General features: G+C 49.0%; 1 protein-coding gene across 1 annotated transcript in view; it reads left to right on the top strand.

The window, feature by feature from the left end:
- The window catches only part of ASS1 (argininosuccinate synthase 1), a 67926-nt gene extending 46651 nt beyond the window's left edge, over nt 1-21275 (top strand). Inside the window, exons 11-16 of the mRNA XM_044269193.1 lie at nt 1408-1492; nt 2654-2718; nt 12509-12640; nt 15201-15357; nt 18354-18419; nt 20950-21275. Coding sequence (XP_044125128.1) covers nt 1408-1492; nt 2654-2718; nt 12509-12640; nt 15201-15357; nt 18354-18419; nt 20950-20995 — 551 coding nt within the window. The 3' untranslated portion in view covers nt 20996-21275. The remainder of the gene's footprint in view (nt 1-1407; nt 1493-2653; nt 2719-12508; nt 12641-15200; nt 15358-18353; nt 18420-20949) is intronic.
- Nucleotides 21276-24133: the final 2858 nt, after the last annotated feature.

The raw sequence follows: 24133 nt of genomic DNA on the forward strand, positions 1-24133 counted from the left end.
ATATGAAGTCTATGCATCTGTGAAATCTGATTCAGACCATTTTTTCATCCCCCCCCCCCCCCCCCCCTCGAATCCATTATTCTTACTGGAAAAACGCTGTCATAAATAAATGCAGAATTCAGTACGGACTGACACGGCGGAGCCCGGGCGATGGTACCGGCGTCTGGCAGCTGCGCCGTCACGACACCTCCAGCGACTCCTTTACACATGGCCTTATAGTAACTTCTGCTATTGTCCCGGCGAGAAATTAAAGTCCCATCGTGCTCCAGACGGGACAATGGCGGCTCCATTCACCTCCCGCTCCATCAGATTATCTATTTGAAGTTCTAATCTAATTATTGACTATTTGAAAACTATAAGCCGCGGCGCAGGACGGGCGGACTACAGACGATAGAAGGAAAAAAAAAAAAAAAGACCCTTGTTCGAAAGAAAAAAAAAAAAAACCCTTTAAATATAAATGGGATCTGCAGACTGATGAAGGCGGCTTAAAGTTCATTATTGCAAAGAATTACATTTAATAGCATCAGAGGTGATTGGCGTTGAATGGCGCAATCAATACTAATGGGGGCAACAGATGGAGAAAAGATTAGGCACAAAACTAGCCCCGTCTCCGCTTTGTGGCGAAACAAGCCCTTGTCAGATTCATGATACATTTATTGCTCATTTCACTTTGCAAAAAGAATAATGCGCCCTTTCTTTTCATAGTCTGTCCTCTCCCTCCCACCCGTAGCCCTTCCATCCGAAAATCCCCCCTCGCCCTCCCCGGGGCTCAGCCCGTACACCACACCCTTCCCTCTGCCTTTCTTGTGGAAGGTGTAATAATTAATTCATGGGGTCTCCCGATGGCTGCGAGGCTTTAACTTTTTTTTTTTACTGATTGACCCCCCTCCTTCTTCTTCTTTTAAGCGTTGACAGGTCTAGAACTTGGTTGGCGCTCACTGAAACAGACATTATGGGAGGGTCGGAAACCCACCAAGCAACTGGCCACCAGCTTTTCCCCCTCCTCTGTCCCCATTTGTCAGGCTCAAATCTCTGAGTGGTGAGACAGAAGGTGCGGGGCCGTAAGACAATGGAGGACCGTGAAATGCAATTAAGAATGGGGCTGGTGGCAATTTCACAGTGTATGAAATGAAAGACAGGGTGACAGTAGAGACAGGCCGTGGGCCCAGGGGGGGCGCAGGGGGCTCATTTTATTGCACTTTCTATTTTACCCTAAATCTGTAACCTCCCCCCCTCCACCTTCTGGTTCTTAAGGAGTTATTTAGAGTTCATATCTGTCTCATCCATTAAACGCTGCTGTGTGCGGCACGGCCTCGTTGGTAAGCGCTCGGATCCCCTGAGGGGCTCATTCTCTGCCTGTAAATGCGGATACGAGCCTTGATTGTCTTTTTTTTTTCTTGATCACAGGTGTCCCCGTGCAAGTCACGAACCTTCAGGACGGAAAACAGCATCGCACCGCGCTGGAGCTCTTCTCCTATCTCAACGAAGTTGCGTAAGTTGGAGACACGTGTCGTGAGGCACGCCTGTTTGGAGGTCCCGGGACTAACATTAGGGAATGGCATTATCTGCTGTACCCTGATGCACTAGTCGGGGTACCTCCAAACTGGGGGATACAGTTTACAAGTCCCTACGGAGTGCACATAATTACCGCCATCATGGAGACTGCGGCGACCTTCAGTGGCTTCTACCTTAGAGCCTAGAGCTTCTGCTCCACAAGACCAGCAAAGTGGAGGTGCCCCACGGATGGCGCAGCACCATGGGGTCCAGGCATGATTGCCGCCATCCACTTTCCCAATTAGTGCTCCACATACACCACAACAGTATCAAACATGGAAGGGAAAGTGACTGCACCCCGAAAGTGACTGCACCCTAACTTCATACAGGGTCACGGTGCAAATAGGGAAAGCCATGACTTTTTGATCGGTTTTAGAATCCATTGATCTTCATGCCGCTCAGCAAGTTCACTTCACCTTAATGCAGAGTGGGCCTACCCCACCTCCTATGTCAAACTGGGTACCTTGGGCCCATCTCCAGTTATACAGAACAAGGCTGTAGCAATAAACCCTTCAGATCTGTTCCTGTCGGCCCGCGCCAGGGTCTCCGGGTCCTATGATCAGCCAGTGCCACCATGCCCCCTGACACGAGTCCTCCCATCCTGAAGAATGTGGCATGGTCAGTTGCACAGCATGATGGTCCAGAAGAACAGACAGCCACCGCCGCCAGGCCCTGACCGGGCCCCCCGCCCCTGCAAAGTGACATCAGGCAAGGCCTCTATGACCCTGCGGCCACCCTTTAACCTGCCAACCCTCAGTGCCACATTAAATTCTCATATGGTGTTGCGGCTTCCATGTTTCCCCCCAGAAACAATGCGCTCCCGTCACAAAGCAGTCATACCAGCTATAAAGAGAGGATATTATAATGCACTTATAGACTCGAGAGATGATGAAGAGCAGGCACAATAAACATCAACCTTGTAACCGCCTATTGTGACTCAAGAGCTTTCTCTTCATCAGTGGCAGTGAGCGCCCCCTACTGGAGGACGCAGCGGCTGCGCAGATCTCAGCGGGGGAACCCCGCTCCCTGTATGGGGGAGATTTGCAAGGTTAGATGGGTGAAATGTGGCCGACCACTGACGCTTTTTTCCTCTCCGCAGGGGCAAGCACGGCGTGGGGCGGATCGATATCGTGGAGAACCGATACATTGGGATGAAGTCACGGGGTAAGTGTCGGGGATTAGAGGCATCATTCCACCGTGACTGGGTTTCCCATGCCATCATACTAACCTTCCGCATCAGGTAGGGTCAGTCATCCCACCAGCCATTCTTGGTAATGTGGCCAAACGTCCATTGTCAGACCCTCATTAAAATAGTCGCCTTTCCTAGATTTCTGGATGGTGTCGGCTGTCACGTGGCTGCCCCCCCATCAAAGTGCCGTTACCTAATGTACTAACCCATGCAAAGGCTAGAGGACAATACACACATTGCATACAGGGACGAATCTGTGGTTCCTCTATGGAGGTTTAGGTGACCATCTTACAATGCTGACAATATGCTGCCACCTATGGAAGAGCAGCTCTGAAGCACAAGCTGCTTCTCTACAAATTGAAATCCTTAGAGAAGAAGATTCATGAGCGGGATTTCCATAGAGGCCATGCATATTACTATCACAGCACCCCCTACTGCTCGGTGGAGCGACTGCAACAATAACCGTATGCATCTGCTACTAATAGATACAAACATATCACATGCATCCTTATAATCCTAGCTTTCTGCCAGGAGAGGGGTTGAAGCAGTATCCCATCTACATGCGTAAAGGGCTGTTCCCATCTTGTAAAGTGATGGTATGTTGTTTGGCCCCCATCGATCCTGGGAATGAAGGGGCCACAGCGCTGATTTAGCTCTGCCTCCCGTCCTAAGATTTCCTTGCATGGGAGGTGGCTGGGAACAGTCAAGGGAACGCAATGCTACAGCAGTGCTGTGGCCCCTTCGTTCTACGGGCTGGTGGGGGTCCCGAAGGTTGGACCATCATCGGTTATATCCCAGCAATAAGTCAGAAGTCGGAATACCTCTTTAAAAGGGTTGTCCAGGAACAGAAAAACATGGCTGCTTTCGTCCAGAAAAGGCGCTGGACCGGTCCATGTGTTGTGTTTGGTATTGCGACTGCAGTGAATGGAGCTGCGATACCACACGCAACCTGTGGACAGGCGTGGCGCTGTTTTGGGCAGAAAGTAGCAATGTTTTTCTGATCTTGGACAACCCCTTTAATATACTGAATCTTTTTGCCGTCAGTGAATGGAAACGTTCTAGATTAGATACATCTCACAGCTGAGAGTTTGTTGCAGTTGTATTCAGTCTAGACCATCCTCTTTGGACTCCAGACTGATTTACGTTACCTGCACTGATGCACTGTAACAAACTATCAGCATAGAGGATTGTGTAGACTGGATACAATTGCAGCAAACTCTCAGCTACGAGAAGTAATAGCCTCTGGTGTTCCCATTCACTGACAGGAAGCAGAGATCTTGACGATAGTACAGAATTATAGCCCAGAGTCTACTGGAGAGAGGGCTCCTCCTGCAGGCGTGTGCGCGGCGCTCTCCCTGACAATGGACTGATCCCTCCGCAGCTGAAATTACAATAGATTTGATGCATATTATGTCTTTCACAACCTCATTATCAAATTATGTTTTTTGCACTGAAGGAGGCCTAATTAAGTCAAGTGAATTAAATCTGTGGGAGGGAAAAGTGCGGCACGTTCAGGCTTTTAATTCTGCCAAAAGAACAAAAGCTTGTGTTTTTTCATTTTCCTTTTTGTCTTTGTGGGGTTTTTTTTTTTGTTTTTTTTATAAAACAGAAGCGACGATTTCATTCACCGCCTGAATGGAGAAAAGTTTCTAAAAAGTTTGTTTTGTATCTTGGCTAAGAAAGGGTCGTCCTCGTAGCAGGGGGTCTGTGTAATTCCCTAGATTGGCACATTAACATCTAAAAATCAGTGTTGTTGTTATATAGACGGGAAAGACTGAGGAGCTGTTGTGCCTAGATGGATCATTGTAGATGGACGGAATACACGGAATGGCAGTCCTGGGTTAACATGTTCCTGGTGGTCTAGGGTGGCTTAGGGGTTAATGATTATATTTCTGGTGGTGAAGGGTGACAAGGGTTGATTATTATATTCCTGGTGGTCTAGGGTGACTTAGGGGTTGATGATTATATTCCTGGTGGTCTAGGGTGGCTTAGGGGTTGATGATTATATTCCTGGTGGTCTAGGGTGGCTTAGGGGTTGATTATTATATTCCTGGTGGTCTAGGGTGGCTTAGGGGTTGATGATTATATTCCTGGTGGTCTAGGGTGACTTAGGGGTTGATGATTATATTCCTGGTGGTCTAGGGTGACTTAGGAGTTGATGATTATATTCCTGGTGGTCTAGGGTGACTTAGGGGTTGATGATTATATTCCTGGTGGTCTAGGGTGGCTTAGGGGTTGATGCTAATATTCCAACTGGTCTAGGGTGGCTTAGGGGTTGATGATTATATTCCTGGTGGTCTAGGGTGGCTTAGGGGTTGATAATTATATCCCTGGTGGTCTAGGGTGGCCTAATAGTTATGGTGATATTCCAATATTCCTAGTCTAGGGCAGTGAAAGGGGTTAATGTTAATATCTCAGGTGGTGTAGGACATTCAGGGGGTTAATTACTGTATCTCTGGTGGTCTTGGGTAGTGAAGTGATTAATTACAGTATTCTTCGTGGTCTTGCGCAGTGAAGGGGTTAGTGCCAATATCCCTGGTGATCTAGATCAGTGAAGTGATTTCAGTATACCTGGTGGTCTAGTACAGTCAGAGTTTAATTACTGTATCTCTGGTGGTCAAGGGTACTGAAGAAGTTAGTGTCAATGTACCTGGTGGTCTAGGGCAGTGAGAGGGTTAAAGTATTCCTGGCAGTCCACAGCAGTGAAGGGGTTGATGTAAGAATACCTTGGGTCTAGAGCAGTTAAATGTACGATTCCTGCGCAGGGCAATAGAGATGAGAACCGGGGAGACAGGACGGGGCGTCTGTCGGCAGCATTCGTCCCCACCATCAAGGGGGAAGCTTAGGGAGTCTGCATGGGAGCACACCTCCCCTGTGCTGTGCAGCCCTGCAGCTTAGAGGGGACATTGGTCCCTGGTGGTCTTAGACCACCAGGAAGATTAAAATAAACCACTTCATAAACTAAGGTAATAAAGAGGTTAATGGCACTGACCCTTGTGGTCTAGGGTCATGAAGGGGATACGGTTAACATTCACCAGTGGGTTAATTGAAAATGTCCTGGTCTAGGGTAGAGAAGGGATTCATTATACTAACTGTGGCGGTCAAAGGAAGTGAAGGGGTTAACGGTGGACCAGGATGGTGAAGGAGTTAATTGTTAATACTTGTCTTCTATCAGCTGCTTAAAAGGGTTTCTGAGATTCTGATATTGATGACCTATCCTCATCAATATCAGATCTGTGGGGTCTGACGCCTGGAAACCCCACTGATTAGCTGCTGGAAGAGGCCGCAACGCTTCCTAGGCCACCATGTTCATGGGTCACAGGGCCGAGGTGTAGCCAAGTCAAATGTAATACCAAGCACAACCACTATGCAATGGACGGCGCTGTGCTTGGTGAGCTGCGGGTATCAAACCCCTGCCGGTAGCTCATCAATATCAGAATCTCAGAAAACCCCTTTAAGACAGCCAGACATCTTAGACAGTGTTATGGCCAACACGCCAGGATTGGCCGAGCATGTAGAACGGAATAAGCCGCTGCTAGATCAGGACGTTTAAGATTCAGCGAGTTCCGGACCCCCTCATAGACGGTCGCTTCTCGTGTATGGCCAGCTAGTCCGGTCTGTGACGGGGCATGCCCACCATGAGAGCTCTGCCTGATCATTATGGATGAACCCACAGGACCCCTCTAGGTTGGCCATCCCTGCAGTGTGGCGGCCGCTCTATTCCTGGTGCCGTTCCCTCGGCGGTATAATCAGTTTCACTCATCAGATACAGCGGGGAGCAACATGTTTATTCATCAAACGATAAAAATAATTCACTGAAAAGCCGAGCGCCGAGCTTGTAACAATGCCAAAAATCTGTTAAATTACACCCCGTCCCCGAAAATATGAAGACGCCATGAAGATAATGAGAAGGAACTGCCGAGTAAAAGACGTGATTTACTGTATCACTTCAATATACTGCTGTATCTAATCCTATCCTGTGTGATACTGTCTGCTGAGCTGTGTATCTAATCCTGTCCTGTGTGATACTGTCTGCTGAGCTGTGTATCTAATCCTATCCTGTGTGATACTGCCTGCTGAGCTGTGTATCTAATCCTATCCTGTGTGATACTGCCTGCTGAGCTGTGTATCTAATCCTACCCTGTGTGATACTGCCTGCTAAGCTGCTGTATCTAATCCTGTCCTGTGTGATACTGCCTGCTGAGCTGTGTATCTAATCCTATCCTGTGTGATACCGTCTGCTGAGCCGTGTATCTAATCCTATCCTGTGTGATACCGTCTGCTGAGCTGTGTATCTAATCCTATCCTGTGTGATACTGTCTGCTGAGCTGTGTATCTAATCCTATTCAGTGTGATACTGTCTGCTGAGCTGTGTATCTAATCCTATTCAGTGTGATACAGTCTGCTGAGCTGTGTATCTAATCCTATGCTGTGTGATACTGCCTGCTGAGCTGTGTATCTAATCCTATCCTGTGTGATACTGTCTGCTGAGCAGTGTATCTAATCCTATCCTGTGTGATACTGTCTGCTGAGCTGTGTATCTAATCCTACCATATGTAATACTGTCTGCTGAGCTGTGTATCTAATCCCATCCCATGTGATACAGTCTGCTGAGCTGTGTATCTAATCCTATGCTGTGTGATACTGCCTGCTGAGCTGTGTATCTAATCCTATGCTGTGTGATACTGTCTGCTGAGCTGTGTATCTAATCCTATCCTGTGTGATACTGTCTGCTGAGCTGTGTATCTAATCCTGTCCTGTGTGATACTGTCTGCTGAGCTGTGTATCTAATCCTATCCTGTGTGATACTGCCTGCTGAGCTGTGTATCTAATCCTACCCTGTGTGATACTGCCTGCTGAGCTGTGTATCTAATCCTATCCTGTGTGATACTGCCTGCTGAGCTGTGTATCTAATCCTATCCTGTGTGATACTGTCTGCTGAGCTGTGTATCTAATCCTATCCTGTGTGATACTGTCTGCTGAGCTGTGTATCTAATCCTATCCTGTGTGATACTGTCTGCTGAGCTGTGTATCTAATCCTACCCTGTGTGATACAGTCTGCTGAGCTGTGTATCTAATAATATCCTGTGTGATACTGTCTCCTGAGCTGTGTATCTAATCCTATCCTGTGTGATACTGCCTGCTGAGCTGTGTATCTAATCCTACCATATGTGATGCTGTCTGCTGAGCTGTGTATCTAATCCTATCCTGTGTGATACTGTCTGCTGAGCTGTGTATCTAATCCTACCCTGTGTGATACAGTCTGCTGAGCTGTGTATCTAATCCTATCCTGTGTGATACTGTCTGCTGAGCTGTGTATCTAATCCTGTCCTGTGTGATACTGTCTGCTGAGCTGTGTATCTAATCCTGTCCTGTGTGATACTGTCTGCTGAGCTGTGTATCTAATCCTATCCTGTGTGATACTGTCTGCTGAGCTGTGTATCTAATCCTATCCTGTGTGATACTGTCTGCTGAGCTGTGTATCTAATCCTGTCCTGTGTGATACTGTCTGCTGAGCTGTGTATCTAATCCTATCCTGTGTGATACTGTCTGCTGAGCTGTGTATCTAATCCAATCCTGTGTGATACAGTAATGCTCGTGTTTGCGGTCATCACGTCTGTGTACATATATGTGAACATGTTTGTATGTTGCAGGGATCTGGGATGGCGTGTAGCAGGCAGTGTATTACACTGACGGCATCCTTTCATGGCGGCCTGGCGGGAGGCATCGCTTCCAGTGCTGTCAGGGTATTCAGCGCACTTTCTCTTAGCTGCTGACAGCTGTCACAGCAGAGAAAATATGAAAACAAGAACCCCCACCATCCGCTGTACAACTCTGCCAAACAGGCCGCAGTGTACGCCCGCACTCTGGAGGCTTATCCTGTGCACACCTGACAAGGCTCGTCTGAGGGCCAAGTAAGGAAATATAGGGCCACACAAGATCCACCTAGGGAAATGGCCAAATAGATGGCTCAGCAGCACATGATGGGGGGTGTAGTGCTTTAGGCTTCTATGAGACAGTATCACAGTTTTAGCTACAGCAGCTCAGTAGACGGTATCACAAAAGACTAGCTTAGAAATGTCTATGGGTTCCTATACATCTCCTTCCCCCTGGTGGGTTCCTATACATTTCCCCCCCCCCCCGATGGGTTCCTATACATCTCCTTCCCCCTGGTGGGTTCCTATACATTTCTCCCCCCCCCCCCCCAGTGGGTTCCTATACATCTCCTTCCTCCTGGTGGGTTCCTATACATCTCCTTCCCCCTGGTGGGTTCCTCTACATTTCCTCCCCCCCCCCCCCCGGTGGGTTCCTATACATCTCCTTCCCCCTGGTGGGTTCCTATACATTCCCCCCTGGTGGGTTCCTATACATCTCCTTCCCCCTGGTGGGTTCCTATACATTCCCCCCCCCCGATGGGTTCCTATACATCTCCTTCCCCCTGGTGGGTTCCTATACATCCCCCCCCCCCCCCGGTGGGTTCCTATACATCTCCTTCCTCCTAGTGAGTTCCTATACATCTCCTTCCTCCTGGTGGGTTCCTATACATTTCCTCCCCCCCCCCCCCCCTAGTGGGTTCCTATACATCTCCTTCCCCCTAGTGGGTTCCTATACATCTCCTTCCCCCTGGTGGGTTCCAATACATTTCCCCCCCCCCCCCCCCCGATGGGTTCCTATACATCTCCTTCCCCGTGGTGGGTTCCTATACATTCCCCCCCCCCGGTGGGTTCCTATACATCTCCTTCCCCCCCGGTGGGTTCCTATACATTCCCCCCCCCCCGGTGGGTTCCTATACATCTCCTTCCCCCTGGTGGGTTCCTATACATTTCCCCCCCCGGTGGGTTCCCATACATCTCCTTCCTCCTAGTGAGTTCCTATACATCTCCTTCCTCCTGGTGGGTTCCTATACATTTCCCCCCCCCCCCCCGGTGGGTTTCTATACATCTCCTTCGCCCCGGTGGGTTTCTGTACATCTCCTCCTTTCCCCACGGTGGGTTCCTGTACATCTCCTCCTTTCCCCACGGTGGGTTCCTGTACATCTCCTCCTTTCCCCACGGTGGGTTCCTGTACATCTCCTCCTTTCCCCACGGTGGGTTCCTGTACATCTCCTCCTTTCCCCACGGTGGGTTCCTGTACATCTCCTCCTTTCCCCACGGTGGGTTCCTGTACATCTCCTCCTTTCCCCACGGTGGGTTCCTGTACATCTCCTCCTTTCCCCACGGTGGGTTCCTGTACATCTCCTCCTTTCCCCACGGTGGGTTCCTGTACATCTCCTCCTTTCCCCACGGTGGGTTCCTGTACATCTCCTCCTTTCCCCACGGTGGGTTCCTGTACATCTCCTCCTTTCCCCACGGTGGGTTCCTGTACATCTCCTCCTTTCCCCACGGTGGGTTCCTGTACATCTCCTCCTTTCCCCACGGTGGGTTTATATACATCTCCTTTCCCCCCCCCCCCCCCCGTTGGGTTATATACATCTCCTTTCCCCCCCCCCCCCCCCCGTTGGGTTTATATACATCTCCTTTCCCCCCCCCCCCCCGTTGGGTTTATATACATCTCCTTTCCCCCCCCCCCCCCCCCGTTGGGTTTATATACATCTCCTTCCCCCCCCCCCCCCGTTGGGTTTATATACATCTCCTTCCCCCCCCCCCCCCCGTTGGGTTTATATACATCTCCTTTTTCCCCGTGGGTTCCTATACATCTCTTTCCCCCTGGTGGGTTCCTATACATCTCCTTCTCCCCAGTCCGGACCTGTCATCTCCAGTCTCCATTTCCTGCAGTTAATTTTACCATTGACTTTCGTGGACTCTGAAGGGAGTAATTTTGGAGACGCTGGAGATGGGAAGGCTTTAACCCGCTCACCCCGGCAGATTATTTTGCGCCTGGTTTAGCACGACATCTCTCCTGACAACTCCCGTCCTTAATAAGCTTTCAAGATGTCAGCTAGGTCAGCAGCAAACAGAGATCTCAGTTGGATGGACGGGGTGCAGGCGATTTACTGACGTCTCGCTGCCACCACGTGGGGGGCTCATGGTCTGTGACATGGACACTGTCCTACCGACACCCCACTAGATAGTTATCACGTCAAGTGGTTCGGATAATGAGGGCATTATTTTATACAAAATACCCCGACAACTAAAATCTCACTTTTAGGGGGGAGATCTTGTTTAAAGATGTGTGTAATGTTCATTCAAAGAGAATCCTTTCCTGGTTTCTATTGTACCTGTTTCTGGGAAAGCTGGATGATCATCAAAGTTAGAAAAACATGGCGGCTTTCTTCCCCTGGCTGCCCCACAACTCTCCTTGGGGTTGAGCTGCAGTACCGCGCACAACCTGTGGACAGCCGTAGCACTGCTTTACCAAACCTGTAAAATGTGAGTGTACAGTGGTGGTCTGCAACCCGTGGCGCTGCAGCCTGTGCATAACTACCACTCTGCCATGCATACTGGGAGTTGTAGTTTTGCAAATGGAAAATCCTGGGTTACAGATCAGTGTCAATGTACATCTAGGAACATTTGCCCTTTAAGTGCCTGGGAAAGTTGGATGCCAACTCCTGAAGGCTGCTGGGGCATGCTGGGGGTTGTAGTTTTTTTAACAACTGAAAAATTCCAGGTTAGAGATGCCAGTATCAATGTAAATCTAGAAATAGCTGCCATTCAGTTGCCTGGGAAAGCGGGGCATGCTGGGAGTTGTAGTTTAGCAACAGCTCGAGAAACCGTAGGGATGGAACTCCTGCTTTCCCAGAAGCAGATGACTCTGATGTTACCTATGTACTTAACCCCTTAGTGACCACGCACATTATTATTTTTTTTAATGCATTCCAAGAGCTATAACTTTTTAGTTTTTTCATCAATGTACTTGTATGAGTTTTTTTTTTTTGCGGGACAAGTTCTAGTTTTTAATGCACCATTTTGGGTACATGCTAAAACCCCCTATGTTTACGTCAGTAAAAAGGTGTATTAGTAGTCACTATGGGGTTAAAAGGGGAAATGTCCCCGCTTTGATACGTTCGCAGGCCCGGGTGCCGAGATCTCGTCACCGTCTTCAGCCCGGCGTTGGCTCGGTGCTCAGAACCCACCAAGTTAGAGGCTTCGTGTCCAACATAGTTTAACATTGTTCTGACAGGCGGAGAATTAACCTGTCACTCCGCTCGGCTGCCTCCCAAAGCCGGCGGACACTTATCTAAATGAGCAGTTATCCTCGGGAGAGAGATACTTTCAGCTCCGTCGCCTGGCGTAGCGCTCTCCATCACGACGTGAGCCCGCGAGCCTCCCAATCAGGGCCGTTTAAATAGTATTATTTCCTAAGCGCTTATGCTTGGCCGAAAGTGAGAGTGAAGTAGAGGCATAAAGGGAGGGGAGGCGAGGAGGGGGGTCTATAGAGAACCGTTATTTCAGGCCCTTCTCCTCCATGCCTCCTCTCCTTCTCCTTGGCTTTAATTACAGCCTTCCTGCGGGAGTCCGGTGGGCTCGAGACGGTGAAGCGATCAGTTCTTGAAACCTGTCATTTCAGCCTCTTCAAAAAAGAGGAATCTACACATTTTCACCACAAGGTGCGGAGTGGTCTGTCTTTGCCCCCAGCGGGGTAGTAATGACACACACACTTTGCAGCAAGCTGAGAGTGAATGAAGTCCGTCTGCAGTTCTACTGTCACGGGCCTCATTAATGGTGTCATTTGACAGCAATTTGGGTTTCACGTATCTTTGTCTTTTTCTCTTTTCTTTCTCCCTTCCCCCCCGCCTGGGAAAAAAACCCAAAAAACTATGGCTAGGTATCTACGAGACACCGGCTGGAACCATCCTGCACCACGCACATTTGGACATCGAGACGTTCACCATGGACCGAGAGGTGCGGAGGATCAAGCAGGAGCTGTCACGGAGGTTCTCCGAGCAGGTCTACAATGGTAGGTGACCCGCGCCTCTCCAGGGTTTCCCGTGTCACTGGCTTGTCAACAGAGTAACATCATCTTATAAATGTCTGCGCAGAGCAGCAATGACGTCTCCGAGGCTTAAAGGCGCATTCCAAAATAAACCTCCATTGAAACGTCCACTAGGTCCCACATTCTACAATGATCAATATCATAATATATCTTTATAACGTTGAGAGGTGCCTTTGATTGACATAGAGCTTCAAATCCTCTGCATTAGGTTAGATGATTAAATCCTGGTTCCTGCAGTCACCACTAGGGGACGCTCACTGCAGACAGATTTATTATTGAGCTCAATGTACAAACAGTATACAGTGAGCTCCCTCTAGTGGTGACTGTATAACCTGTATGCAGTGAGCTCCCTCTAGTGGTGGCTGTATAATCTGTATGCAGTGAGCTCCCTCTAGTGGTGGCTGTATAATCTGTATGTAGTGAGCTCCCTCTAGTGGTGGCTGTATAATCTGTATGTAGTGAGCTCCCCCTAGTGGTGGCTGTATAATCTGTATGTAGTGAGCTCCCTCTAGTGGTGGCTGTATAATCTGTATGTAGTGAGCTCCCTCTAGTGGTGGCTGTATAATCTAGATAACATAAAGATATATTAAATAAGGACTTCCCTTTTGTCTGACCAGTTTAACAACTTTAAAATTTATAAAATGTTTAGGATATCTGGCCTAGCTGAGCTTTTGTTACAGTGTATCAGTGTAGGCAGTTTTCTGTAAGCTAAAAAAACCACAGTCCAAATCTCTCCCCAGCCTTCCAAAAAGGACACTCTGCTGGGCCTACTGGCCCTTTCTTCAAGACCTGCCCCATTGGGTCACATGACTTTCATAACAAAAAAACAAAACAAACAGCGCCCGATCTCCCTCCTTATCAGAGGATATTGAGAAGAGAGGATCTTCCATCTGATAGCAGCTTCTTCTGCTTTTCTCCTCAGTGATGCAACTATTCTGCTTGCTCTGAGGTTGCTATGGCAGCATCCATTAGAGGACTTCCTGTCATATGACCTGCACTTTTATAAATGTGCTGTTAGGAGTGGAGGTCACGTGACAGGAAGTCCATGCAGTGTTAGTCTATTTATGCCACCAGGGCAACGCCAGAGCAAGCGCGATAGTCTGCAGTATAGAGACAGGGAGGAAAACAAAAAGACAAGGCGATTTTTGCACGTTTATTTTCCATCTATGAACTGTTTTAGTACAGAAGGGGCAGATTTAGGCAGTAGGAAGGCTCTTCCCCAGACCATACGCACCTCCTCTGTTATCAGTAGTTCTATGCAGCCTTTTCCCAACCAATATGGCTGCCATTACTGCTCCCTCAGGGGTCATTACCCATCTTTCCCTGAGTGAGAAATCAGTCTGGTTATACAATTATACATTGTCCAGTGGACGGGGAAGCTCTAGAACGTCAGGAAAGCTGGGTGACAACTCTTGTGGGGCCTTGAATGTCAGCCATACTGGTTGTCACCCAGCCAGCTAATAGAAGGGGAAGTTCTCTTCGGGGACTTTTTCTTTTGCCGTGTTACATAAAGCTTCTTTTCTGTCTGCGTCCAGTTAATTGATCAGGTCGCATAGCCCTGGGGAGCGGCCGCGATGCTGGAGACTTAGGGACAGATGTGCTCTGGTATTCCTTTCCCGGGAGGAAAGTGGAAGTCCTTTCTTCTGACTGTGACTAATGTTACCTTAGGAGAATGCTGTGGAAGGTGAGCTCACCTGAGCCGGCTCCCAGCGAGCACCCGTCCATATGGCCCCTGATTCCTGACCCTGATAAGGCGCGAGGTCAGGCCGCAGCCTGGCGTCTTTCATCCAGGGCCCTAGCTCAGCTCTGCTTTTCTAGGATTACAATCCCAATGTTTCAAGTCACCGCCGCCCTTATTCCCGCGGTTCACGGACGGCGGTAATTGGAGCGCAGGGTGCAACCATTTCCAGAAAATAACCCAGATTTCACATTGTAGAAAGTGGAGGCTAAAAGTGAAATGACGCGCCGGCTGCTCCCAGGGAAAGCGACGTTGTGACACAATCCGCTAACATTCACTAATACGGTTTGGAAGGAAAATGATCGCGGAGGTTTTTTGGAAGGAAAATGATCGCGGAGGTTTTTTTCCCGCCTCGTCTTCATATTGTAAACTCTGCAGTGTCAGAGGCATAGGAAGGATATCGGGGTCACCTATCGTGTGCTACAAAATACCGCCAGATGTTCACAAAACTATATTCTGTATCACAAAACAGAATTTCAACAGCACAAAAGTGCTAATTTGTTACAACCCGTGTCACGGAATGATACTTTGTATCGATTTCCATGGAATAATTAGGCAGAATTCATCCAATTCTTGTACAGCGATCCTACGCTGCCCTGTAGAAACTCCAATAATCTGGCATGTCCTGCCCGACTAGCGAGTCCTCCGGTTCGGTGCCAGACTGATGGAATTTTCCAGACACAGTTCTAGGTGCACATTATCATCTATAGATTATCTCAACCACATAGGTAAATACCTGGAGGTCCCGGAGTCGCGCTCTCATCGGTTCTCCGATCTCATCCGCAGGTTACTGGTACAGCCCTGAGTGCGATTTTGTCCGTTCCTGTATCTCCAAATCCCAGGAGCTGGTGGAAGGCAAGGTGCAGGTGTCTGTGCTGAAGGGGCAGGTCTACATGCTGGGCCGAGAGTCGCCCCAGTCTCTGTATAACGAGGAGTTGGTCAGGTAAGATGCAATCGCTTTCTGCGCAGCGTAAGGGTCTATTCACACGCAGTAGATTTAGAAGAAATTTCTGCAAATGAAGATCAGCTTCATCCATCTGAATGGGATTACTGGAAGCCCCATGAAGATGAATGGGACAGTCGTAGAAGTTCACCCGGCATCTCCTGTCACATTAAGGGGGTTTTCTGGTTTCAGTGGTGCACCTGACAAAGCTAGCGATTGGCTGCAGTGGTCATGTGATGTCACCACTGCAGCCTTGCCTGGAGAACTGGAGCGGTGGCCTATTCTTCATTTCAGGCACATCCCAGGGATTGTCCAGTGTCCTTCTGAAACCAGAAAACCCCATTAATAGCTGGAAGATGCACGAAGACACAGGCTTGTAACATCCCATCATCAGCTTCAGCTCTCTTGGTTAATTTTTCTCCTGTCGCCTCTCCTCTTGATAATGGCAATGAGAGGCGGGGCCAGACTACACAGTGCCTATCTGTGTAGTCTGGACCCGCCCCCTCACAGCGGTTTTTCGTCATCAGCTCTCTTGCTTTATTTTTCTCCTGCCGCCTCTCCTCTTGATATTCGCAATGAGAGGCGGGGCCAGACTACACAGTGCCTATCTGTGTAGTCTGGACCCACCCCCTCACAGCGGTTTTTCGTCATCAGCTCTCTTGCTTTATTTTTCTCCTGCCGCCTCTCCTCTTGATAATGGCAATGAGAGGCGGGGACAGACTACACAGTGCCTATCGTGTAGTCTGGACCCGCCCCCTCACAGCTGTTTTTTGTCATCAGCTCTCTTGCTTTATTTTTCTCCTGCCGCCTCTCCTCTTGATAATGGCAATGAGAGGCAGGGCCAGACTACACATCTGTGTAGTCTGGACCCGCCCCCTCACAGCGGTTTTTCGTCATCAGCTCTCTTGCTTTATTTTTCTCCTGCCGCCTCTCCTCTTGATAATGGCAATGAGAGGCGGGGACAGACTACACAGCGCCTATCTGTGTAGTCTGGACCCGCCCCCTCACAGCTGTTTTTCCTCATCAGCTCTCTTGCTTTTATTTTTTTCTCCTGCCGCCTCTCCTCTTGATATTGGCAATGATAGGCGGGGCCAGACTACACAGTGCCTATCGTGTAGTCTGGACCCGCCCCCTCACAGCTGTTTTTTTGTCATCAGCTCTCTTCCTTTATTTTTCTCCTGCTCCTGCCGCCTCTCCTCTTGATATTTGCAATGAGAGGCGGGGCCAGACTACACAGTGCCTATCGTGTAGTCTGGACCCGCCCCCTCACAGCTGTTTTTTGTCATCAGCTCTCTTGCTTTATTTTTCTCCTGCCGCCTCTCCTCTTGATAATGGCAATGAGAGGCGGGGCCAGACTACACATCTGTGTAGTCTGGTCCTGCCCCCTCACAGCTGTTTTTTGTCATCAGCTCTCTTGCTTTATTTTTCTCCTGCCGCCTCTCCTCTTGATAATGGCAATGAGAGGCGGGGCCAGACTACACATCTGTGTAGTCTGGTCCTGCCCCCTCACAGCTGTTTTTCTGCAGTTGACCACTCGCACTACTGTGCAGCAAGCAACTTAGGGGATGGGGCTGCAGGAGGCAAATGAGGCACCAAAGCTAATCTGTTAAATGATTAAAGGCCGTTTTAAAGTGAAACTGCACCTTAACACAAAAATAAGGTGTCTACACTGGTTAGTATGAGACTATGTAAGAAGTGTATGTTTATAGTGGGTGTTATAATATCCATCATCTTGTATGGTTTTTGGCTACCGAGTCGGCCATGATGATTTAGTCTTACCTACCCATGCCCCAGGATTTCCCACGATCTGTGGACGGGCCTACAGCAGCTCCGATATCCCACCTCTGTTTATTTTACCTGAGCAGAGGGCTCTCCAATTATCTCCACCGCCTACTTACCTTGGGTGCCCCCCCCCTTCCTTCCACCCCCTCCTGTCCGTTTCCAAATTATCGGCTTCTCAATCCACATCCATCCCCTCTCATTATGTCACTCTCGCTCTTGGGGAGATGAGATGAATAAAGTGAAAAGAGTGGGGGGGGGGGGGGAAAAAAAAAACAACAACAAGCCGCTAAAGCGAGCGCGATCAGAGAGACGGCTTTTATACTCGCCGCGTCTCCAACCATTTGCCTTTCTTCTTCTTGACTTTTGCATCTTTGCTTTGAAAGCTTTTGAATGACAGCGTAACGGGAAGCGGGGGGAACGAGCATGCTGCTACAACCAGCGCCGGGTGGAAATGCCTCCGCTCAGTGGGTATAAAGTAATGTAATTATAGAGCAGGTCAGAGTCACTTCAATGAGCAAAAATAAAAGGCGCCGCTTTTCTTCTGTGTCTCTTTCCTTCATACTTTACTTTCACGTCAAGGGAGGTAAAATCATTCTCCAGGCTTTTTTTTTTTTGGTGGTAATTTCTATGGTGAAAGGGTTTGGGGTAGGCGCTGGAGCTGGCGCGGCATGCCGGCGGTTTCGGTTTACAATTCATATGTTTCAGTCTCCCCCTTTTATTGTAAGTGTGATACTAATGGCGACCAGGAAACGAGATGGGAAAAGGGGGGGTCTTAAAGAGCCGCCCCCTTAACTAAAACAATTGCTGTTCTGTATACATGGCTGCCATTGTCACCCAGCTTTCCCAGTGACCCCCCCCCCCCCATGGATATCTGCCATTCAGGATTATGAGAAAGTCAGAGCTGTAGTTGTAAGTTAATTCTTCTCGACCAGTATGGCTGCCATTACCCATCTGGCCACTCACCTTTCCCAGATTTGTGGATGACCCCCCTTCCCAGTTATATAGTTCTACACCCCCAGATCCCACAGTGACAGATCTGCCATTCAGGGGCACGGTAAAGCTGAACCAGTATGGCCACCCAGCTTTCCCAGACCTCTGAATGGCAGGTATTTCATCTGCACTGCCTAATGTCAGACGCCATTCTGGGGTCTGGAAAAGCTGGGGGACACCCCCTGCACCAGCGGTTTCATGTGTTCCTCTTTTTCCCCCCACAGCATGGACAAGCAGGGAGATTACGAGCCGTGCGATGCCTCTGGATTCATCAGGATTAATGCCGTCAGGTGAGGTTTATTCTGGTCTGGGGTACAGTACATTACATATAACGTTTTGCAGCAGAGCAGTAAAGTGAAACGTGTGCCCTGTTTGGTTGCTATGGGCAACACGGACAAAGTAAAGGAGACCACGCGTGTGCAGACTGGAGTAGTCATCCACAGGGACCAATCAGATTCCAACTTTTATTTCATCCATATTTGCTAATACTTTCCCCCCAAACCCCTCCCACTTTGGTGTATGCCCCGCCCCTTTTCATGATGTGCCACGCTCTTTCAGGGGGTATGGGTCCCGGGCCTGATACAGTTAGCGCTCATGGAGGGCGGCTTTCTGGAAGCATGCAGCCACCCATGCGCTGTGCCAGAGGTTCGTCAACTCCTCCAGGATGGCGTTATCTCATTGGTTGCTATGGGCAACAACTCCAGCCACTCACTCCCACCCGCCATGCTGAACGGACCGCCTTTATCTGACCTTGTCACCCTTAGCGACCAATCAGAGCACGGCTTTCACTTTCCAGCCTCTGGATAAAATGAAAGCTGCCTTGTGATTGGTTGCTATGGGGGACGAGGCCTGTTAGACCAACGCGTTTTTTTTGTCAGCCGGCATTTGTGCAGGATCAAAGCATGCCGCAGATGCAAACGTACCCTTAAAGGGGTCCTCTCACTTCAGCAAATGGCATTTATCATGTAGATGCAGTAAATAGAAGCCACTTACTAATGTATTGTCATTCTCCATATTGCCTCCTTTGCTGGAATGATTCATTTTTACATCACATTATACACGGCTCGTTTCCATGGTTACGACCACCTTGTAAACCAGCATCGGTGGTCGTGCTTCCACACTGTAGTAAAAAGCACCGACCTATGTGCGCTCCCACGTTCCTGGCCACCGGAGAGGCTGGCACTTAGTCCTATAGTGTGCAAGCACGACCACCAAGAATGGGTTACAGGGTGGTCATAACCATGGAAACGAGCCGTGTATAATGTGATACAAAAAGAATGGGGTTTAGTAAATAGGACGCCCAGATATCATCATGGCAAATGCAGTGACGCAGGGGTGGCCGACCCGTGGCTCTTGAGTGTCATGCGGCTCTAGCTGTGGAGCCGGGGAGCAGTCCGGCCGCTCACTCTCCACCCCAGGGTCAGATCTACCTTGCAGCTCCAGCTCACTCTCCACTAGGTCCTGATGCACACAGTGTGAGGACATAGTACCTGGGGACACAGTGGAGCCTGTCAGACCTGCAGAGTAGCAGGAGCCCAGAGCCTGATCAGGAGAGGGAAGAGATTTTCTTAAATTATAGAACTGAGCATGGGGGTCTGATCTGGGCAATGGGGGGAAGATCTGAGCATAGGAGGTTCTGATCTGAGCATGGGCAGAGTCCTGGTCTGATCTGAGCAATGGGGGTTCTGATCTGAGCATAGGAGGTTCTGATCTGAGCAATGGGGGGAAGATCTGAGCATAGGAGGTTCTGATCTGAGCATGGGCAGAGTCCTGGTCTGATCTGAGCAATGGGGGTTCTGATCTGAGCGATGGGCGTCCTGATCTGAGCAAGGGGGGTAAGATTTGAGCATGGCGGTTTAGATTTGAGCATGGGGGGTCTTGTTTGAACATGGGGGTCTTGTTTGAGCATGGGTTGGTCAGGTCTGAACATGGGAGGGGATCTGAGCATTGGGGGGGAATCTGAGCATTGGGGGATGGAGATCTAAGCATGGGGGTTCAGATTTGAGCATGGGGCAAGATATGAGCATGGCGGTTTTGTCTGAGCATGGGGGGTCAGGTCTGAGCATGGGGGGTCAGATCTGAGCATGGGGGGGGGGAGATCTGAGCACTGAGGGTCTGACACTGGGAGTCTGATTTGTGTTGTCTGATCCGAGCATTGGGGGTCTTATTTTGGGTGACTGATGAGGTTTGGGGATCTTATTTTAGGTCTGATGAGGATTGAGGATCTGATTTAGGAATCTGATCTGAGGTCTGGTGAAAAATATATATTTTTTTCTTATATTATTATTTTTTTGTTAAAACCTAGGTGCATCTTGTAGGGCGAAAAATACGGTATCTAGTGTGTAAATGTATAGCTTGTGGCCCCTGGTAGTCATGTTTTTTTTGGGGGGGGCTCTTTGTGTCTGTAAGGTTGGCCACCCCTGCACTGTATATAGATGCTCCGGGGCTTGATGTAGAGCCCATACATACAGAACCAGCACATGAAGGGGTGGTTACGTGGTCGGTGGCTCCACCTGGTGACCGCGCTGATAGGGTTAACCCTCCGTCAGGGTCTCCGCAGCATTTACATAAAAAGCTTTCTCTCCATTAATTGGCTTTCTTCAAGGCTCTGAGCGGCTGGTGATCGGCCTTCGCCTTCCCGTCTTCCAAGGCGTCTCGGAATAATACCCCCCCCCATCTGTAATAACGCGCTCCCTCGACTTATTAACAAATAAAATTGACCTTGTGCCTCATTTGCATTGACTTATATGAATGCCTCAACCTTTCGCTAATTGACTCCTCCTCTCCCCTCCTTTGTTTTCTCCTCTGTGGTTTCTACAGGTTAAAAGAATATCACCGATTGGGGAAGAAGGTCACAGCAAAATGAGGAGAAAAAAAAGGCGAACAAAGCCGCGGCGATGGAAGAGGAGTGCGGCGGCCGCGAGCTTCTTTCTCCCAGCCCGTTTCTACTTCCCCGCAGTCACTGATTGGTCACAGAGATCAATGAAAATGTTTTGTGCAGTAAATCGCAGGTTAGACAAGTCCGACTTCTGTAAGAAGAGCAATTACTGGAGGTTGCGTGAGGTGTAAGGGGTTAACAGCGCAGATATTAAAAGGAAATCATTTCTGGAGAGTCAATTAAAAATAAATAAAAGCCGTGAATTCAGTGTGATTGTGAATGGCGGCGACGTCGGCGGTTACTGGCGGGTAAAGGGCTGTTCAGAGGATCAGAGCTGAAAACCGGATCGTAGCGTTAATAGAGTAAATGGAAGAAGAGATGTCAAAGGGACGGACGGACGGACGGAAAGACAGAAAGCAGATAGACAGATATGAGATACATAGATCTAAGATAATAGATGGATATGAGATAGATAGATGGATACATAGATATAAGATAATAGATAGATATTGGATAGATAGATGGATATGAGATACTGTAGATAGTCCCTTAATAAATGTGGTCTGTGGATTCATATGGGGGTGGTGCACGGAATTATCAGAGGACACAAGGAAACACTGACACCAAAAAGATGAAAAAACATTGTGAAACAATAAAAAAATAATCATTTTGAAGGCTGTAGAGATTTTACTCATTCTGGTCTAAAACATTTTTTCCGGTTGGTCTTTATAACAAATGTTCCCCAGTCTTTGTTCTGCACCTTCACCGTCGGTGTGGCTGCGACCATTTCCTTCTGCTTTACAGCAAAGTCCGTCAGGGAGCTGCTCTGACGGCTCCATCTGCCGCTCTGAACTCCTGACCGCTCCCTACAGCTTAAGGCTGGGTTCAGACCTGAGCGTACTGAACGTACGCTCTGTATGCGCGATTGTACGGGGGCGTTTGCAATCGCGCATACAGAGACAAGCGGACGCCCATTGTCGCGCGTTCCCGCTGAAGTCTATGTACGTGAACGCGCGTCAAGACGCCCCAAAGAAGCTCCTGCACTTCTCAGGGCGTCGGGCGTTTTACAGCGTGATCGTACGCGCTGTAAAACGCTCAGGTGAGAACCATTCCCATAGGGAATCGTTGGTTCTTGCCTGTTGAGCGTTTTACAGCGCGTAGGAACGCGCTGTAAAACGCTCAGGTCTGAACCCAGCGTAATTCTTATCAGACGGTGGTGAGTGTTTAGGAGCCGTCAGAGCAGCTCCTGACGGACTCACAAAGCAAAGGCTGTAGAACTAAAACTGTTAAATTTTTTTATAAAAGCCAATTTAAAAAATAATTTTTAGCCCAAAATGAGTAGAATGCGATCACAGACGACTTTAGCCTTTACGGCTTGGTCCATTTTAACAGGGATTATAACGGCCATCAGTGCGTCCATGACATTCCCTTACTCTGACGTCCGATCTCCTGAGAAATCCGATAATCCGACACCTGGGAGTGGCCGAAAATCCTGCACCTCTGATCATACGGGATTGAAGGGATACTCTCCCCATAAAATACTGCGTACACATTCCTTACATACCGCCTCATAGGGGGAAAATGAGGGAAAAAATAAATCTGAAATCATCCCTTAAAGGGCAAGAGTCCTAATTGCAGGAAGCAATGATCCTTCAGAAGCGGATGTTTCCAGGCATTAGTACTAGTCCGTGCACTCGTGCAGACGCGCGCACTGACCTTTTCACGCGCCCACCGCCTCCTGACAGCTCCCACAGGCCGTGTCATCAGGAATGCATTATAGCCAAAGGACCCCTTTAAGGCTCTGTGGTGATCTAGTATTCCTCGCCTAATGGGAAGCTCTGCAACTTTCTAATAGACGACGTGTTTCAATTCCATTTTCAAGATCTCTGCTTGCTGTTGGTGAATGGAACCTTTCTCCTTTACATCTAAAGATCTAATTACAGAGGAGGGTTAGTTAGAGTGCATCTAGGCCAGGGATCAGCAACTACAACTCTCATCATGCAAACATGCTCGGCTGTTCTTCTACCTCCCATAGAGCTGAATGAAGCATTCTGGGAGTTGTAGTCCCTGTGAAGTGAACACAGCAGCAGTGCCAATCGCTGTCCGGTTTGTTACAATGTGTCGGCACAGGTGACGTGTATCATTGTGTTTAGTCAGGATATCATTGTAACAAGCTCTCAGAAGTGTTGGGTCAGGACTGGCTTCTCGGATGTTACGTCGCTGGACGTCTCCGCTCTCTTGCGTCGGGGAAATTCACATATGAAGCGATGAGAGGCAGGAGCGGCGGCTGCATTTGTCATTTTCTTGGTTATCACCCACAAGTTGTCCCATTATGTGCCCTGTGCAGAGCGGGTCAGGGCCCCCTGCTGGCGCACATCTCGCCTCCCGGCGCGGCGGATTCCCAGGCTGATCTGTAAGCCTGTCAGGCCTCGTGAGATGACCTCGATCAATATCTCATCTCGGGGCCTCTCCTAGCGGAAGTGATAGTCTATTGCCCGGCTCTAATGGATCCTCTCTACTGGAAGAGGCTAATCTCCCTCAGCTGCTCCGTCACCGCAGGTGTCCTGGATCTGCGCAAGGTGCCACCGTCCTCACCGGGGCCGCCGGGGGAGAGAATAGGACATGAGCGGCCGCCCGGCGACAGCGGACCCAGCCGACCAGATAACACCTTTTTAATGGCTCCTTTATAGGTTAACCCTGCGGCTGCTGGGCAGAAAACAATCTATACACAATATGTATCTATACGTGAACGACTCCGGGAACAGTATACCATAAAATCCCCCCCCCCCATGTAATAGTACAGAGTGCGCTGCTGAGCTGTGTATCTAAGCCTGGCATGTGTGATACAGTCCTATGAGCATCTGTATCTCATCAACTGCAAGACTATTTTCTATATCTAATCCAAATATGTGTGATACAATCTGCATAAGTGCTGTATCTAAGCTTATCATATGTGGTACTGCCCGAAGAGCCGATGTATCTACCCTGATTACCTGTGATACTATCTGCTCAGCTGGTGTATCTAAGCTACCATGTGTGATACTTTATGCTCAGCTATGTTTCTGCGATACTGTCTGTTGAGCTGTGTATCTAATCCTATCCTGTGTGATACTGTGTGCTGAGCTG

Source organism: Bufo gargarizans, chromosome 9, assembly GCF_014858855.1.
Source record: "Bufo gargarizans isolate SCDJY-AF-19 chromosome 9, ASM1485885v1, whole genome shotgun sequence".
NCBI lineage: Eukaryota > Metazoa > Chordata > Amphibia > Anura > Bufonidae > Bufo > Bufo gargarizans.